Genomic DNA, 20000 nt, shown 5'->3' on the forward strand with positions numbered 1-20000 from the left:
TTGCTGAGGAGGACACATACAGTATTCACAATAGCAGCTCAAGTTGGATTGCTGGCAGGGGGACACATACAGTAAACACACAATAGCAGCTCAAGTTGGATTGCTGCAGGATGAGACATACAGTAAACACAATAGCAGCTCAAGTTGGTTTTAATTAACCGTTTGCTACAAACTCGCTACAAAGTGAACCTTACAGTTGGGGGAGTTGTTCAGTAACAAGGAAATGTACGTAGGTTGGTTTAATTAGCAATAAACATACCACTACAGAGGTGTATAAAGTTGTGGTAGAGGTACATTTATAATGTATGTTCAACACGTGTACATGACATTACATTCAGCAGTTAATCCACTGTACTAACTACAGGTAGAAGCACTCAGAGAGGCAAAATAGGCCTACCTGTGTCACTCATTCAATACCAAACTTTGTTTGCAAACGTAATTAAACAAAAGAATGCTAAACTGCACCCAAACCAAAACCATTTGGTCAGTGTCACTCACCCGGAGCGAGCGAAGTTGCCCCAGTATGACATCATGGTCTTGCACAGCTGGTTCTCCTCCTCAGTGGTTGTGCCTGCAAACACATGACACACACAATTCATTAGATGTAGACTGTTACACTGGCTAGACCACGACACACCTTAGATGAGACTGTTACACTGGCTAGACCACGACACACCATTAGATGAGACTGTTACACTGGCTAGACCACGACACACCATTGAGTCAAATACAAGACTATGTCCAGAACAGGCCGACAGAGAGCAGTGCCACTGCCAGCAACCATTGGCCACTGCCACTCAGACCCCGACCAAACTGGAGCTCTGGGGCCACATAACAGAAAAAATCCTAAATGCTCATCCTAATTTAAGATAGGAACAGTAAAATAAAATAAAAAAATCCTAAATCCCTTCCTATCTCAAGATAAGATAGGATTTCAGACTTGGGAAGTTTCTGTTATGTGGCCCCTGACGACCACTGACCACCAATGGGCCAATCAGAGCCAACCCACGACCCAATGTAATCCATTCCGTGGTTCTAAACACATGACACACACAATTCATTAGATGTAGACTGTTACACTGGCTAGACCAGGCCGACAGAGAGCAGTGCCACTGCCAGCACCCACCGGCCACTCAGACCCACCCCTAGCCTGATTATCATCGACTTTCAAATCTCTTCGAGACTTGGTCTGACAAAGAGCACAAAAATTTCCATTTCCCAAACGGAATGGCTGACCCACCTCTCTTGGTTTGCTAATGGTTGTTTGCTTCCCGACAAAGTGGGAGGAGTTTCCCATTTTTTCGGGAACTCAGAAAGTACTTGCATTGCTCTTGACTAGCGTGCTCTAGCGTCAACGCCGAAGGTGTTCCGTCACTAGGAGGGCACGGCCTGACTAACCCACCCCTACCAGACTGGAGCTCTGACCACTGACCACCACTGACCACCAATGGGCCAGGCTCTCTGCCATGACATCAGAGCCAACCCACGACCAAATCTAATGCATTCTGTTGTTCTAAACGTTTTCTGTTTGTATTATGTTTTTAACCCATTAAAACACAGTGTAATACATTTGTTGTTGCCAGAATGGCAATGACCTAGTGGTAGTGCATTACTTAAGGCCCTGTGTTATGTCATTGTGGATTAGTACTATGGTAATAACCTTTCAATGACTATAACATCGTGCCTCAGAAGGTAAGGTGTGCATTAAGGGGCATTACAGGGGACTTGGTCTGTAATAGAACCGGGGCCCCTAGCATAGCAGTAGAGTCCCAAAACGATTTCTGAAAGTCGGTGACGTGCATTTTCTCAAAAACTATTCTTACACATCGTATATGATAAAATGACACAAATGTCACACATTGCGACAGGGCAGACCAAAAACACGAGGCCAGCAAGGATATGTGAAGAGCTCTCACCATTGAGTTTCACGTGTCCGTTCCAGAAGCAGGCGCCGAACATAAAGGGGAGGTCGTCAGTATGGTCGGCCTTTACAAAGCTGGGCCGCCTGGCCTTCTGCATCTCCGGTGGGTGCTGAAACTCGTACAGGAACACGGGGACACCGGCATCTGTGTACACAGGGAGCAGAACACTCAAATTACTTTTCATAACCACCGAAACCGACAGTGTGTTCTGTACACGAGGACACCTGCATCTGTGTACACAGAGAACAGAACGGTCAAATTACTTGTAATAACAGGGCCAGCCCGAGGCATAGGCAAATTATGCGATGGCTTAGGGCCCTCACGCCACCAGGGCCCCCCCATTGGCAGCAAAGGTCCAGTAAGAAATGAACTGGTATGGTCGGGATAAAATTTTGCTTAGGGCCCCATAAAGGCTTGGGCCGGCCCTGTTTAATGACCACAGAAACTGACAGTGTGTTCTGTACACTGCACGGTCTGTATAATTTTTTTTTTTATGGGACACTCTGTATTTGTGAATGGGTATGTTTGGTTACAGGTGTGTGCTTTTGTTTACCTCTGAAGTAGTCGGCAGCAAGTATGACTGGCATGATGAAGAACGAGTCACCCAGAAGCTGCAGGCTAGCGTCGCGAGCCTCCTCTGGCGTCTTGGCATCTTTAAGATACTCGTCTATCATGATCTCATATGCTTCTGGTGTCTGGAAGAAGCCAGTGTATGGTTAGCCATTTGCCTCTCTCATTTCAGAAACAAGGGCCTATAATAAGCAGGGTTCAACCTACCCACATAACCGAGGTTGCCATCTATGATTGCACTTGTTTGCATCTGTGATCCAGAGAGTTACACTTTACTGTGTTTCCCAAAAACCTTTAACCCATTGATGCTGAACATTAGCTTTAACCCATTGATGCTGAACATTAGCTTTAACCCATTGATGCTGAACATTAGCTTAAACCCATTGATGCTGAACATTAGCTTTAACCCATTGATGCTGAACATTAGCTTTAACCCATTGATGCTGAACATTAGCTTTAACCCATTGATGCTGAACATTAGCTTTAACCCATTGATGCTGAACATTAGCTTTAACCCATTGATGCTGAACATTGCGTATATATTGCGTGGACGCAGCATTCAGGCACATGACATTTGAGATTTTTTTAAATGAAAAGTGTGTGTATGTTAGAGCTGAATGAAAACATTCTAACACAATCTAATGCACTGCAAGTTATTCCATGTTTGTATGTGCTGCGGAGGCTGAGCTATTTAGGTTTTTATAGGCTGAGGGCATCTTTTCCAAAAAAGGGCTTAGGCATTTAGCAGGCATTTTTTTTGCAGGTGGCTGAGGGTAAAATGGGTTAACGTGACTTGAGGTTTTCCTTTGCATAACAGGAGGAATTTTCCTGCAGGGGGATCAATAAGCAATAAACATTAAAGCTTAGAGAATGTGGCATGTGTCTGACACACAAAAAGAAGAGAAGAGAGAAAAGGGCTCACCGCTCCAGAGTCCCAGCCTCCCTTCAGCCCATCGAGTAGTGTTGCACGATCGATGCCTTTCTCCCACCCTCGAGGCAAAAAATGCTGTTGGACAAAAATTGAAAGGAAAGATTTCTCTGCTGTATTACTTACTTGTGTAGTGATATACGTAGTGTATTGATTACGTGTGTGCCCACATGCAGAGAGAAGTCCTTCTCTGTACTTGTCACACAATTACCACTATGTACCCTCTAGGACAGCATACGGCATCATAAAGGATATTGGTTGTATGACTGAACTACAGAGATAATGTCTTGTGTGATGGGTTGCTCACATCTGGCCCTATTTGTTGTAGAAAAGCCGCAACTGCAATTCTCAACTTCTGCAATTCTCAAATCCTGTTTTTTTATTTACTGGGTGAACATGACATTGGCTACGTTTACATGATGTTTTTAATTCAGAATTAATCATTCCGAATTTAATAGTTCTGTCAAGTTTGCTTTGATCTTTCATTTAATTCAGAATTAAGAGATGTTTACATAGCGTTTTCAAAGTGGAATTAAGCTTTATTCAGAATTAAAGTGAGTTAATTCCGAATTAAATGTCTCATGTAAACGTAGCAATTGACCCACTAAGTAACACACCAAATACGAAACATGCAAACTGTAGTTAAGAGTGCGGTTTCTCTACAACAAATGAGCTGATTCAGATGCTCGCACCTTGTTTTTCAAACGGTTTGGAATTGAGCGTTCTTCCTCAAAACAACTCACCTCTGGTTCTTGCCAGCCCACCTCGTTGTTGGTCGCCCCCAAGAGAACGGGGACTTTCAGGAAGTCTTTGCTTTTCAACACCTCCTCTGCTTGGGCCGTCAGAAACTTCCCATCTACTGTCGCACTTACAGGGATGTGCTATAATGACGCCATTTTACGCCTTGGTTACACAACTGTATGCAGATATCTTAAAAAACAGACATTTTTCATTCGTTTAGGCCGATATAAACACTGTAAGACACTATGCATCAGTGGTGTAGTTTACTTTTTTGAGGTGAGTATACTGTATATTTGATCATTTTTTGAGGTGGCTATACTGTATATATTTGTGATATTCAAAATAATGGATCAATCAAATTTTAGGTGGGTATACTGCGTATACCTGCGTTCTACGTAGACTACACCACTGCTATACATGTATATAGACCCTATTGTGACAGCTGCATTTTAGAAATTCATTTAAAATGTAGTTTTGAAAATATCCATTTTAGGGAGCTAAAGTTCTGTTTACGTGTACACAAAAGGCCCAAATGGATGTATTTACAAAAAAGTCCATGTATATGTAAACGCAAAACGGGGTCTCTTAAACATAATGAAAAAAAATGTCATATCTGTAGTGGGACTTAATAACACTTAATCACAAGAATGGCCACAAGAATGGCCACTGCTGATTGGTCACATATCATGATATCTGTGTGAAAGCCTGATTTCTCCTGATATAACCCACCTGGTTGTACACCCTTGTAATAACAGGAACATTTGTAATAGGTGTGAAAGTGGCGTGAAAGTGATGTAAGTGATTGTAAGTGATCAAATATAGTCACTTGCCATGTAAAGGGTTAATCTTTTTACTTACTCCTTCTCATAATGTCAAAAGCTGTATTTTATTTTTAATTGTAAGGGAAGTGAGACAGGAACAGGGACAGAGACTTATTGTGAAATAAATGCAATATCATCAGTTTTACTCACATTGCAACAATGTGTAGGATGATGATATCTATCTACCATGTTCCTGGCCATGTCATGACTTTCCCACGCCTTTTTACTGTATTTTGGTAACACTTTACTTGACGATGGTGTCATAAGCATGTCATTACAGTGTCATACTCATAACAGTGTCATGGCACAGTTTTGCACGTGTCATAAAGATTATGTCCATGTCATAAACATTGTATGACTCTTGGCCTCAAGTGACATTCGGTTATGGCAAAGACAACCTATGGCATGTAACATAATGTTTATGACTTATCTATGACTGTGTCATGACACTATTATGACACTTTATTATATGGTTGTGACGTCATCGGTCGAATGCTCCATTCATTTCAACGGGGCTCCCCAACGTTCGCACGTCTGTTATTTTTCGATAACGGACGGGTTGGTCTATAACAGACCGCTGTCAATGGCAACAAGACTTTTCACTGCTAAAGCGACTTTTCAACAAGACTCTAATCAGCTGCTGTGATAGACAACACCTGTTGTCCTGGCTACCTAGCTGTTAGCGGTGTTCCACAACGGCACTGTTTTGTTTTGCGCAGCAACAATCTTTTGACATTAAAAACTATAATACCTAACATTAAATAGGCCTAAAGAAATGTCCCCGCCATGTGTGAATCATTTAAGTATATCCATATAATAAGCGGGTTAACTTTCGGCGAGTCGGTCGCTTTGTGGAATAGCAGCACTTCAGAGAGAACAAGACCCCTCCGCTCCGCGTCGGGGTCTAAAGATTCTCTCTGTCGTGCTACTATTCCACGGTAGCGACCTTCTCGCCGAACGTTAACCCTTACGTAATGACATGCCTATGACACCGCCGTCTAGTAAAGTGTTTCTGTATTTTGTTTTACACTTGTCTTCTACATGCAGCCAGGCCTTACCTGTTTCATGGCTGCAAGTGCAGTATAGCAATGTACTGACAGCTCTGTACTGATAGTAACATGTGCATTATTCATACCGTTTTATTATCATTTTTTGTAGCTAACATATATCTTACCTGTTTCATGGCTGCAAGCAGCTCCTCCTCCGTTTTCTCCCGGAGACACTTGACCAGGACCTCTGCTGAGCTGGGGTCACATCCTGTCAGCTTAGCCGCTTTCATCTGCATTCATTAGTACAGGAACAGATTCAAATAATAGTTCAGTACAAGTTGAAACCATAACGGTAGATAAGCGGGATAACGGCCGACGAGGTGACTGGTTATACGAAATTAATGGCGAGGCGGCGGCTCCGAACTTTGGCGACGCGCGCAGCCTCCGCCAAGCCATTCATTTCTATAACCGGTCAACCTCGAAGGCCGTTATCCCGCTTATCTACCGTTATGGTGGGGTACTTTTTTAATCTATTATTGTCTGTGAAGTTGTAGGAACCATGTTCTATCAAGATAGAATGTTGCTGTGCGGGCGTCCAACTTGACGCGCCTAGAATCTTCATTTGGTAGCCTGCCGAAGATGTGATTATTTAATTTTCCTTTGGCCCTATACCACGGCGGGATGGATGTTTAAAAACAAAAACTTGCGAAGCATTTCTACATGCTGAATCAACACATGTCGCATCACGCGTCTATTTCCCCCTGCTGATCATCACAGGCTACCTGTCAACTTTGTGCGTAAAAGAGAGAGAGAGAAAGAGAGAGAGATTCCCCACTGTTAAGCATATTTTGTTATATGGGCAAAGCCATGTTAACCAGCATCCAATTAGATGTGTATGACGTGATGACGTCAGTACCAATGCAGGTGTGCATGCGCACCACTACATGCTTTATATGTGTGTTTGAATAAACGGCTGAGTCAGTTGCAAGCAGTATAAAGAATGCCAGCCAACGGAGAAGATGTTGTCCAAGTGTTTCTCTTATGCTTAGCTAGTCGTCAGTATAGTTGTTCACTGTGTTACCTAAGTAAAACGCAAGTGCTGCTGCGCAGGGATGGCTAATATCCCCACACCCACGCTAGGGTCATTTTTAATAACTCTCCCCTTTCGCACGTTTGACGCCTGACAGGTTATAGGGAATTAGTTGCAACCCCATCAGCCAATCAGAAAAGAGGATTCAGTTGCGTAGGCAGATAAACTGAAAAAGGGTACAGTCAGGCGCGGCCGGTTCATTAAGGGCAGATGGGCAGTGCCCCTCCAAAGATTCTTCCTCTGAGAAAAATAGATCCATTCAGAAATTGTAGATAAAATATGTATTGCAACCTCAATCACACTGGGAATCGTATTACATCAATGTTGTGGTTTGTGACGAGCTTTGCGAGTGGAATCGGGTTTTATTTTTGTTGAGAAGTCAAGTTTACATCCAGTGTGGCTGTTTAACGTTACTGTCTATGGCCACTGGCCTGGGCAGATTTCTCGCCGCCTCAGCTAAGCCCGGCCCCCTCGCCCCGATCCCATTCTACAAAATTAGCACTGTAGCCTACTTAGCATAATATCATAACATAAGCGCGACTTTATGGGCGCTATCAGGGCAGATGTATGATCTGCCCTGACCAATGACAGGTTGGTGGCCCTGCCTGCTTTGAAAAAGACACAACAAACATATTACTCCGCTCATCTCTAACCTGTGGGATTTTATTAACTCCATTGCCGCAAATTTCCCTCACAAAATCGGTGGATTAAACGGATAACCATGTCGGATTTGACGAAGGATATGTGTTGGCTGGTTAAGGATTCACGTTTGGGGTAGGTACAGTTTGTATATTTGCTATTGCAAAGTTTAAGGTTTTATGACCGAAGTCTTTGCATAATGGGTAACTGTCTGTCTGTTATTTAATGAAATTTGTGGGCTTGCAATGTTGAGACAGCAAGCAAATGCTTCGTAAAGTCTGCTGCTGCTACCCCCACGTAGCCGACTAGCTGATGACATTCTCTGAGAAGCTGTGTTGGGCTTACTACATAGTTTAAACAAAGCGTGAGGGATTATGAATCAAGTCTTTGTAAAATAGGGAAACTGGAAGTGATTTAATGAAATATCTGACCTCGTTGAGCTTGGGATGTTGTTGACAGCTCTTTGTGCTCAGTATTGTCTGCTGTGTCCCCGAAAGCAAGCTAAAAAATACACCTGCACACGGTCCAGCCTAGCATTGCAGAACAGGAGCGACTCTGTTGGATAGTGAGCTTCAGTGGCTGAATGCACAATTCCCCAGTTAACTTTTAACCATGGCTACTCGTTTCGAAAATAGGCATGTCCTTTCCCGGTATTGGTAGCATTTGGTTCTGTGGTACATTTGAACCGGCAGCAAGAGGACGACTGACTGAATTGAATAGTGTTGCAGGGCTTGTTGATTTGGTTGCATCCAAAGAAATGTACGAACGGTGAAGGCGAGATCACTCGTCTATAGGCAGCAGCAGTTTGTACTGTAGTAGCCTAGGCCTACTTGAGGACAGTTTGTTTCGCATGTTGGTCTACAAAAATGCTTCTACATTTCAAACGAGTATGTTTGCACACAAGTTTTGCTCTGCTTTGGCAAATGCTACGATGCTGTGCTAGCCTTAGTTTTCCTGATTGTTCGTGCTGTCCGGTTGCGTGGAGTGCATATTCTTGTCGTGTTGCTTGTCACAAACTCCAACTCCGCGAGCGGACAAAGCATTTTTCTTATAATTTCTTAACATGTCTGCAGTCGCTCTGCTTAAATGAGCAAGAGCTGCGTGGAGAGAACTGTCAAAAACAGCTTTCTTCAGAACAGAAGTTGAACAGATAACGCGCATGCCTGATAAGTGCGGTGTATCACGGTGGTGTTTTACTAACACACCAAACACTGCGTAAACGCTCTCCTGTCTTGCCTACACACGCAATGCAACTCGTAAATGATACAGTATTGATTTTATTATTATGGACTTGATCGCCAAAATTTCTGCCCTGCCTGTTTTCCCATCCACCGGCCGCTACTGGGTACAGTAAAAGGTCAAGCAGAGTTTGTATGGTTAGTGAGGAGCAGTCCTGAGCTAGCCCGTTGCACTACGTTGCCCATTTTTTATGTCTTGGTCGATATCACTGCAATTGTTAGTGAATGGGGGACCCTGCCCAAACTTGAAGGTAATGTTGTCGTAGGCCTAGGTAAGATAATGTTTTCACACCCCTAAAACCAGCTCGAAATAACTCCACACTTTGTCAGTGGTTTGACAAAGCTCTTACCATTGAATCAAGGCACAAAGACATTTTCAAGTCTCTACATCAGTTGATGCGATTGTTTTTGTCAAGGCATGCAGTATTTATATTTGTGACTAGCTCTTAAAGGGACACTGTGCAAGAAATGGTCAAAAAAGGTACTGCAACTATGCTGCTCATTGAAATTGGGCTGCCTATTGCCAAATTTGATCTTTACATGAAAGTTTACTAAGTATTAAACAAATATTTTCTAGTATGGTCCAAGTACAGTCATTTTTGCAGCTAAAAATGGCTATTTTTGGAAATTCAAAATGGCGGACCATGGAGAACATCCCCCTTTTCATGAATGAAAAGTGCAATTTTTCCAGTCATAATGAATACTTGGAATTTGATGCTGGTGGAAGTATTCATGAAAAAGGTCACATTAGTGAATGGGCAGCATGAATTCCGGAAATAAACAACTAAAATCTCACACAGTGTCCCTTTAAAAGAGTTAAAATTAACTCAATTTCACATAACATTTGGTCCCACTCAAACATGGTATTAACTTTCTCACTATTAGAATGATTTGAGTCTCCACAGTATTGTAAATACTCTATATGGATTTTATACAAGTTTACTCTGAAATAATGACAACCAGGGTGCGATTTGAAGGGGGGATGGGGGGGATTGTCCCCCCTTCTGGTCTTGACATTGCCACTTTTTTGACATGATTTTATCACAGTTCAATGTAACTTCATTGATATTGCTTAAAATCTGAAACATATCCCCCTTCTGGTTTTCCGACAAATCGCACCCTGATGACAACCATTTTCTTACTGTGCATTTCAAGGCCGTTGTAGTCACAAGATGCTCACCTTGGCATCATTTAATCTTTTGTGGGTGTAGGGTCCTGACACTGTTGCCACGGCGCTCTGCAATATGACTCTGTGAAACAGCCCTTTGCTGAGGGGAGACAGCACCTAGCAACAGATCGGTTACATTTATACATCACACTTAGCTGGCACTTTTATTTTAGGTATTTAGGTACAGGATACTAGTTCCCATCTCTAGAGTAGAGGGCGTTAAAGACACCTTAGGGGGGCATTGAGAGCAAGACAGCTTAGATGGGGGCACGAATGGGGGTGTTGGGAAGGTATATTCAGAGTTAATGGAAGCCCCCCCATCATTCTGGAATACTATAATAACCATACAGCATAATCATTAAAAACATACAGAAAATAGTAGTATTACTATTATTAGACAGTGCTGTTTTCATCAACGTTAACATCATGTTGCTTGGTGGAGGGCGTTGGCATGCTTATGATGAGGTCAGAGGGGCATTTTATCAGGAAGGAACGTCCCATTTGAACTACAGATTGAACTACAGATTGGTTTTTGGTCCCAGTCCATCCGTGATATTGAATATGCAATGTTTTGTCTTAAGACACAAGATAGAAGATTCTCTTGATTCTTTGAACCCACCAGGAAAGAGGCACTCTCTCCTCCAACCGACTGCCCTGCGATGGTGACAGAGTTGGGGTCTCCGCCGAAGCTCTCAATGTTCTCCTGCACCCACTTCAGAGCAGCTAACTGGTCCAGGAACCCCCAGTTGCCCTCAGGGTTTTGCTCATCCCCAACACTTTAGTCGAACAAGAACATAACGTCACTAGTACAGTAGTAGTAGCGTAACTTTATTGATCCCAAAGGAATTTAAGTCTAGCAGCCAACGTTATTAGGCCTACACATAATACCACAGACATTGCAGGACAAGTCAAAAATATTGGCCACAACTGCATGCATGCAGACATTAAAGCGATACTCCACCATTCTACACCTAGCCTGGTTCTCACCAACGGTGCGTGTGTGTAGCTCCGGAGCCCCCTTGTGTAGGCCTACACACGCACCGTCGGCGAGAACCAGGCTATTCTACACCTTCCCTTGAGCTGAACACATGGGGACAAACAAATTCTAGGTTGTTTCGTCCGGAGGCGGTATTACGTGCCTACGTCACAATAGCTACGCGCGACCTTGTTGCCGACGACGTTTGAATCGTCGCCATGACAACCGTCCATACCGTCCCTAATCATAACCCTAAACCTAACCCTAACCTTAACCCTAAACCTAACCTTAACCCTAAACCTAACCTTAACCCTAAACTTAATCCTAAATCGCTTGTTGCTCTTGTTTGAAACTAGTGAGTCCCAGTGCAGTGCCCACTGCAGTTCGGCAACGAGGATGCGCATCACTAGACGTAGGCACGTCCGGACGAAGCACCCTAGTTTTTGTGAATCCCTGAACACATGAGTGTTACCTTCCTCCTGTAGGCTACTTCCTGCCGTTCTGTGATTCAGGCAGCGGAAATTCGACCTCCATGCTAGCATATAATTGAATCAAATGGGACCAGCTAGCTAGCAAGTAGCTGTTCCCATAAGATTCAATGATAATTGCTAGCTTGGAACTAGACCTAATGTCACCAGAGTAAGAGAATGTGCTGGAAGAGCAGGAGAAAGGTACAACTAATTTTTTTTAAATGACTACCCAAATTGTATCAGTAAGGAGACAAAGTATCCCCCATCCCGACACCTTATCTATAGGACCCCTCCCCCACACACAATGTTACCTGAGGAAGCCTAGCATGTCCAGGCGATACTGGACGATGACCACCACCATGTTCTCATAAGCTGCCAGGATTGAGCCGTCATACTGGGAGGCAGCGCCAAGCCGAAAACCACCACCGTGGATCCACAGAAACACCTGAGTTACAGTGGGTTGCAGGAGGGTTACAGGAGGTTAAATGCCTAACAAGCATCTTAAATACTTCACAACCATTTCTCTCAGAAAAATGATGTTATCTCCATGAAGTGGTTTCCTGAAAATCCTAGCTGCCTTTGAAATGGCAGCTTACGGCAGGCATGGGTAAGCGGTTAGGGCTTCAAACTTGTAGCCCAAAGGTTGCTGATTCGACTCCCGACCCGCCATGTTGGTGGGGGGAGTAACTAATCAGTGCTCTCCCCCATCCTCCTCCATGACTACTAGTGGTGTCAACAATGATCGATTCAGCGATGCAATCCAATGCGGGGCATGGAGGATCGAGAATCGATCCGGCAAATTCCAGAATCGATCCGGCATTTTTTTTAAGTTTCAATTACTTCCATGGATATTTCGGGAGCAAATGACTGTTAAATTAAATAAAAGCACTTCAAAGCATTGCAAGACTGATACAGACTGATACAGAAAACAGCCAATAAATTGTTGCTCTGTATCTGACTATTTGTATTGTCTCATCATGACTGATGAAACATTTGCTTTGCTTTCAGTATAAATGTAATGCATTGCAATGCACTGTAGAATTGAATTGGATCGGATCGCATCGAATCGAATAGAATAGAATCGCTACCTACCGAATCGCGATCGAATCGGATCGTGAGGGCAGTGCCAATCCACACCACTAACGACTACGGTACCCTGAGCATGGTACCGTCCCGCCACACTCCTCCCTTGGTGCGCCATTGAGGGCTGCCACCTTGGGTCACCACGGGTGAGGCATAAATGCAATTTCGCAATGCAGTATGTGCAGGGTGCAGTGTTCACTTGTGCGCTGTAGAGTGCTGTGTTACAATGACAATGGGAATTGGAGTTTCAAGTCAAGTCAAGTTGGTTTTATTGTCAATTTCTTTACATGCACTGGTCATACAAAGAATTTGAAATTACATTTCTTGCTTTCCCATACAGACATAGACTAATCTAGGTAAGGACATAGATTAGTCTATGTCTGTATGGGAAAGCAAGAAATGTAATTTCAAATTCTTTGTATGACCAGTGCATGTAAAGAAATTGACAATAAATAGATTAGTCTATGTCTGCATGGGAAAGCAAGAAATGTAATTTCAAATTCTTTGTATGACCAGTGCATGTAAAGAAATTGACAATAAAACCAACTTGACTTGACTTGAAACGAGCTTTCCCAGGTTGGCATTCACTTTCACGGCTTTCCAAATATACAGTAGGCTATGTACTGTATGAAAGGCCACCAGTGAAATGTCCATTGCCATTGTGACACTGTAACCTGGCAGCAACTCAGCTGGGTGGTACTAGAGTTTGTGAGCACTCACGGGTAGTTTCTCTGTGTCTGTGGGCTTTGCAGGAGTGTAGATGTTTAAGTAGAGGCAGTCCTCAGACACTGCTGGGACGGTGTACTCTATGCCCATGAACGACGACATCTTGGATAGATCTTCTCGAACCTGCAGACATCTATAACACAATGTGTACCATCATCATTAGTATCAGCAATGAAGATAGCAAAGCAGTCACATAACAGATAACAGATACATTAGATATATAGGCCTAATGATGTTGAATCAATTTGTCCCAGTTACTTAAAATTAAACAAAATTATATATATCAAGAAATGTCACGTGCGTAACAAATTCTATTGAAGTATTCATAAAGGTTCAACATGTCTTTATACAACATAGCCTATATAGTTCATTGAAAAGTCCAAAGAACTAATATGTAACACATTCTTAGTCATTTTCCATTCAACAGCTAATTTGTAACAGGGACCCTATCAAAAGAGTTTGTTGGTTGTTAAATTAAAAAAACACATACGTATAATGTGCTGTTTCACTTCCAGGTTATAACAGGGAGTACAGTGATGCTTAATGTGCTTTATAAAAGCATTTTAATTGTGTTTGAGTTGTGTGTAGTATAACTGAACGTGTGGTGTCCTTGAGCAACGCTATTCGCCTCGCATTGCTCCATGGGCTGCAATCAATAATATGCAGTAACTGATAACTGTCACGTTTGATAAAAGAAAACTAAACAAAGTAAAGTAAACAAAGCAAAATAAACTTTTCGTTCAGATGGACATTGCCCATTGACGGTTGCTTGGGCCCAACGGGGCCAATGGTCCCCACAATGCATTTCGTGTCTGCCCACGAAAAGTCAATGGGATCCATGAATGGTCAGTGTCCGTACGAACACCATATTAGTGTACTGTAATGCAATGCACTTTTATGTACAGTATGTATTACATTACATTCTACTTAGCTGACGCTTTCATTTTATTCAAAGCGACTTACAGCTATTATTTGTCAGGGTATTGGTTACAGTCCCTGGAGCAATGTGGTCTTAGGTGCCTTGCTTAAGGGCACTTCAGCCATGGATGGAGATGTAGGGAGAGATCAGGGCAACCTGCAACCCCTAGATTGAAAGACCAACTCTCCAACCACTAGGCCACGGCTGCCCCTCATTAGCCTTTTTGACCAAGTCTTCATACAAATGAGTTACGCTTAGGGATGCAAATGGTCAATTAATTCATTAATCATTAGTTGATTGCCTTATCAATCGACTTACGATTAATTGATAACCGGCGTTTCCCCCCCCCAAAATCTCAATGTTTCTCGAAAAAAACTATTAAAACGAAACATTTTAATTAAAGATTGAGATAAAATACAGTATATCACGAAAGTGAATACACCCCTCACAGTTTTGCAGATTTTTGAGTATATCTTTTCATAGGAAAGCATTACAGAAATTTCAGTTTGACACAATGATTAGTGACCTTTTAACAACATATTTAACCGCTTAAATTTCTTGTTCACTCAGAAAAAAACAAAATACAGCCATTCATGTTTGAACATGTACTCACAAAAGTGAGTACACCCCAGATTAAAATCCGGTAGAGAAGGGCTGTGTTGGCTCGAATCGTCTCGAAATGAAAAGGGATGACAAGGGAGGTCATCAGTGTGCGTTTCAACCTTTCTTTGCATTGAATTTTTACATTTTGAGTCTGCATCTGGCTTAAATAGATTGGTGTGAGATTTGAATGCAATCCTATGGAGAATATCATGATCTGCTTCAGTAGTCACAGTGCATGTTGACATGTATGTTTCTTTTAGGTGTATTTCAGATTGCCAATGTTTACAGCATTCATGCATCCCCAAACCATGTCAGTCCCACTACCATGCTTGGCTTATGAGAGGATAAACCTTTTTTGTAAAACTCACTTGTTTACCACCACACATGCTTGACACCATCTAAAGCAAATTTGTTTATCTTGGTCTCAAGAGAGATGAACAGACCAAGGATATGGATCACTGGAACCATGTCGTGTGGTCTGAAGAGACCAAGATAAACAAATGTGCTTTAGATGGTGTCAAGCATGTGTGGTGGTAAACAAGTGAGTTTTACAAAAAAGGTTTATCCTCTCATAAGCCAAGCATGGTAGTGGGACTGACATGGTTTGGGGATGCATGAATGCTGTCAACATTGGCAATCTGAAATACACCTAAAAGAAACATGCATGTCAACATGCACTGTGACTACTGAAGCAGATCATGATATTCTCCATAGGATTGCATTCAAATGTCACACCAATCTATTTAAGCCAGATGCAGACTCAAAATTTAAAAGTTCAATGCAAAGAAGGGTTGAAACGCACACTGATGACCTCCCTTGTCATCCCTTTTCATTTCGTTTCATTTCGAGACGATTCGAGCCAACATAGCCCCTTCTCTACCGGATTTTAATCTGGGGTGTACTCACTTTTGTGAGTACATGTTCAAACATTAATGGCTGTATTTTGTTTTTTTCTGAGTGAACAAGAAATTTAAGCGGTTAAATATGTTGTTAAAAGGTCACTAATCATTGTGTCAAAGTTACATTTCTGTAATGCTTTCCTATGAAAAGATATACTCAAAACTCTGCAAAACTGTGAGGGGTGTATTCACTTTCGTGATATACTGTACCACATTTCAATTAAATTTCCACATCTTTAATCCAAGGGTGATTTAAATGTTCCCACTATTCACACAGAGGTGTCCAATGCTTCTTTGGTCTAATGAGACTAAGCAGTTTCCACAATTACACATAGTGATGGGGGCATCACGTTGTTAGACTGTTATTCAGCCTCAGCCACAGGGAGTCTGGGTCTGGATCTGGATTGCTGGGTCCTCCAACAACATTGTAACCCAAAGTAAACATTTAAATTAGTTCAGAGGTTATTCAAGGACACTGAAACCATGATACTGGAATGACCTGCTCAAAGTCCAGTCCTCAATCCCACTGAGAGTCTGTGGCAAATGTCTATGCTCAGCATCCCTGCAATTTGGACCAGCTAGAACACTTTGCAGTGAGGAAATGGGCCAAAATCCCTAGTGGGGCATGTGCCAACCTAGATAACAACTGATCAAAGTGCCTGCTGTCAGTTTTGGTTCATAAATGGCGTCATATTGACTATTAATAATCAGGGGGCTAATAATTTTGTCCTCGTTATTTTTGCCCTTTTTTGTTTAAATTCATTATAACGATAGAGAAATGCAAATTCAACTCATTGGACATTATCTCCATCAGTGTATTTGTTTACAGAATAACAGAAACGGTTCAGTATGGTCAGTCTCACTGAGAAATCAAGAGAAATGTCTAATTTCAGGAGGGAGGCCAATAATATCGTCCTCAACTGTATCTTTATACAACATAGCCTATATAGTTCATTGAAAAGTTCCTAGTACTAAAGAACTAATATGTAACACATTCTTGGTCATTTCCATTCTGGTAACAGCTAATTTGTAACGGGGACCCTATCTAAAGAGTTTGTTGGTTGTTAAATTAAAAAACACATACGTATAATGTGCTGTTTCACTTCCAGGTTATAAAAGGGAGTACAGAGATGCTTAATGTGCTTTATAAAAGCATTTTAATTGTGTTTGAGTTGTGTGTAGTATAACTGAACGTGTGGTGTCCTTGAGCAAGGCTATTCATCTCGCATTGCTCCATGGGCTGCAATCAATCATATGCCGTAACTGATAACTGTCACTTTACTTAAAAGAAAACCAAACAAAGTAAAGTAAACAAAGCAAAATAAACTTTTCGTTCAGATGGACATTGCCCATTGACGGTTGCTTGGGCCCAATGGGACCAATGGTCCCCACAATGCATTTCGCGTCTTCCCATGAAAAGTCAATGGGATCCATCAATGGCCAGTGGCCCGTATGAACAAGATATTAGTGTACTGTAATGTAATGCACTTTTATGTACAGTATGTATTAGGGGTCGACCGATACAGGTTTTTTAATGGCCGGTGCGATACCGATTTTTTTTCCCATCACCCTTGGCCGATACCCGATTTCCGATACCCGATATTTGGGGCCGATATGGGTTAAAAAAAAAAAAAAAAAGTAAAAAAATGACAAATATTCCAGGTCTCAAGTCAAAAATAAACATTCCTTTAACATTATCAAATTGAGGTAGAACTTGTAACATTTGAACACCCACTCTAACAATCAAGTAATGTCTTACAATCAAGTAATAAAAAAAGAAAGTGCCTTGGTACTTAAAAAAAAACCCGAATGACATAAAATAAGAAATATTGCGTATCGGCCAAAACCACACGCGTATCGGCCAAGACCGGTACACTTAGAAAGTGCAAATATCGGCCCAATACCGATATATGTATCGGTCTCTCCTTAGTATGTATTATATTACATTGCACTTAACTGACGCTTTCATTTATTCAAAGCGACTTACAAATATTATTTTTCAGGGTATTGGTTACAGTCCCTGGAGCAATATGGTCTTAGGTGCCTTGCTCAAGGCCACTTCAGCCATGGATGGAGATGTAGGAAGAGGTCGGGGGGGGGGGGGATTTGAACCGGCAACCCCTTGATTGAATGACCAACTCTCTAACCACTAGGCCACTGCTGCCCAACGTCAGCCTTTTTGACCAAGTCTTCATACAAATGAGTTAGGCTTAGGGATGCAAATTATCGATTAATTCATTAATCATTAGTTGATAGCCTTATCGATCGACTTACGATTAATTGATAAGCAGCTTTTCCCCCCGAAAATCTCAATGTTTCTCGAAAAAAACTATTAAAACTAAACATTTTAATTAAAAATTGAGATAAAATACCACATTTCAATTAATTCTATTTCCACATCTTTAATCCAAGGGTGATTAAAATATTCCCACTATTCACACCCCTCTTCACACACACTCTTCACATGCCCATTTCACCTGGGTCTCTTGTCAGTTGAATTGTCGATTAATTGCGATTAATGTTTTTTTTAATCGATTAATGCATTGATCGATTAAAGTCGATTAATCGTTTGCATCCCTAGTTACGCTTCATCTCTGTTACCCACACGTTAGGCTGCTGCGTGGCGTCCCTCTCCCCCTCCCAGGACTCTGCAGGTTCAGGGGGGGCAAAGCGAAGGTTGCCCAGGGGGGGTCGGGCGAAGGGGATCCCCAAATACTGCTGCACCAGCTTATCAGAGCCCTTCACGCTCATGGAGGCTCCGCGGAGAGTTCCATTCTTCACAGACACCACAGGAGCGGAGTCTGTAGAGATCAAAGTGAATCAATAGCTTTGTTTACATGGTCACTCTACGTTTAAAGTAGAGATGCACCGGATCCTAATTTTTAGGATCCTGCCGGATCCTAATTTTTAGGATCCTGCCGGATACTGGATCCACTGCTCAAGATCCTGCCGGATGCGGAACCGCATACCGGATCCTACAAAAGGGTTGAAACACATAGTCTACTCGCACACGTGGGCCCTTTTTATTACGCTGGCTCAAGCTATTTTTCGACTCATTTGGCTTACTTCCACACTGCCTGCAACGGCCGCTTCCAAAGGGCTTTCACTCCATGCAGCGATAGGGGTTGTGAAAGCCTGACTGAAAAGCCTAGGCTACGTAAAAACTAGAGATGCATCAGATCCTGATTTCTAGGATCTACCGGATACCGGATCCATTGCTTGAGATCCTGCCGGACCCAGATCCTGTGAAAATCCCTATTATCCTGCCGGATCCGGAACCGGATCAGGTGCATCTCTAGTTTAAAAAAATAATCGGTTTAACCCCTTAGCGCAGAAGCTATGTTATAACATTACTGTCACCAAAACTGCAAAGGCTATGTTTTAATCTGTTACTTAAGGATCTCTGTACTGTCAAAGCAAGTTGAGGATTTTCAGCAAATAGTAAATAGCCCCGCCAGTCACTCGGCACGGTATGTTTGTCACACAATCAGCAAGGACTCTGTTGCACCCCCACCTGGTGGGCAATTGTTTTGGCTCGAGGGCCGCATTGGCTTTAGAATATTGACCAAAGGGCCGGATGCCAGAGTCAACTTGCCCGTGTCAATAATAAAACATGGTGTAAGTTGACATAACTTGCAGCAGTGATATTTCTGCACATTTTACTGTAATTAAATGTACTTAGATGAATCTTAAATTCGCAATACTCTTGTTTTAGGTAGCATTTTAAGAATGTTGAGTAACCGTTTGAATTTGGATTTAAAAGTTTCTTGTAAAGGCTCTGGGGGCCACATGAAATGGCTCAGTGGGCCGCATGTGGCCCCCGGGCCTGAGTTTGCCCACGTCTGACCTACAGGATGATTTGCATATTGCCTACCGGTAGTTGATGTTGATTCAAGCAGTGTTTCCCCCATAACAAGATGGCCAGCGGGGGCAGTGTTGCCAGATTGCAGTGTTTCCCCCATAACAAGATGGCGGGGGCAGTGTTGCCAGATTGCCAACTGGGCTTTTTTTGCACTCTCTCAGTGATTCTAGTTATTACTATTGTTGTTGTTGTTGTTATATAAAAATTATTATATCATTCAATGACAATAATTGTATTACTATTATAAATACTGTAACTCAAATATCTTCACAATCTACTTCTGAAGAGGATCTCTGCAATGCTATGCATACTTTGTTTCGGACATGTCGATACAATTATTTCTTCACACTCCTTTG

The 20000-nt window shown here is 42.3% G+C and overlaps 1 protein-coding gene across 1 annotated transcript in view; it reads right to left on the bottom strand.

Moving 5' to 3' along the window:
• Window positions 1-6: 6 nt before the first annotated feature.
• LOC134447953 (carboxylesterase 5A-like) overlaps window positions 7-20000 on the bottom strand; it is a 21268-nt gene continuing 1274 nt past the window's right edge. The window contains exons 2-13 of the mRNA XM_063197685.1: window positions 18388-18583; window positions 13356-13494; window positions 11864-11997; window positions 10726-10882; window positions 10119-10223; window positions 6157-6261; window positions 4164-4301; window positions 3415-3498; window positions 2476-2617; window positions 1917-2066; window positions 499-571; window positions 7-51 (exon numbers count right to left, since the gene is read on the bottom strand). Coding sequence (XP_063053755.1) covers window positions 39-51; window positions 499-571; window positions 1917-2066; window positions 2476-2617; window positions 3415-3498; window positions 4164-4301; window positions 6157-6261; window positions 10119-10223; window positions 10726-10882; window positions 11864-11997; window positions 13356-13494; window positions 18388-18583 — 1436 coding nt within the window. The 3' untranslated portion in view covers window positions 7-38. The remainder of the gene's footprint in view (window positions 52-498; window positions 572-1916; window positions 2067-2475; window positions 2618-3414; window positions 3499-4163; window positions 4302-6156; window positions 6262-10118; window positions 10224-10725; window positions 10883-11863; window positions 11998-13355; window positions 13495-18387; window positions 18584-20000) is intronic.

The sequence above is a fragment of the Engraulis encrasicolus genome, chromosome 4, assembly GCF_034702125.1.
Source record: "Engraulis encrasicolus isolate BLACKSEA-1 chromosome 4, IST_EnEncr_1.0, whole genome shotgun sequence".
Taxonomy (NCBI): Eukaryota; Metazoa; Chordata; class Actinopteri; order Clupeiformes; family Engraulidae; genus Engraulis; species Engraulis encrasicolus.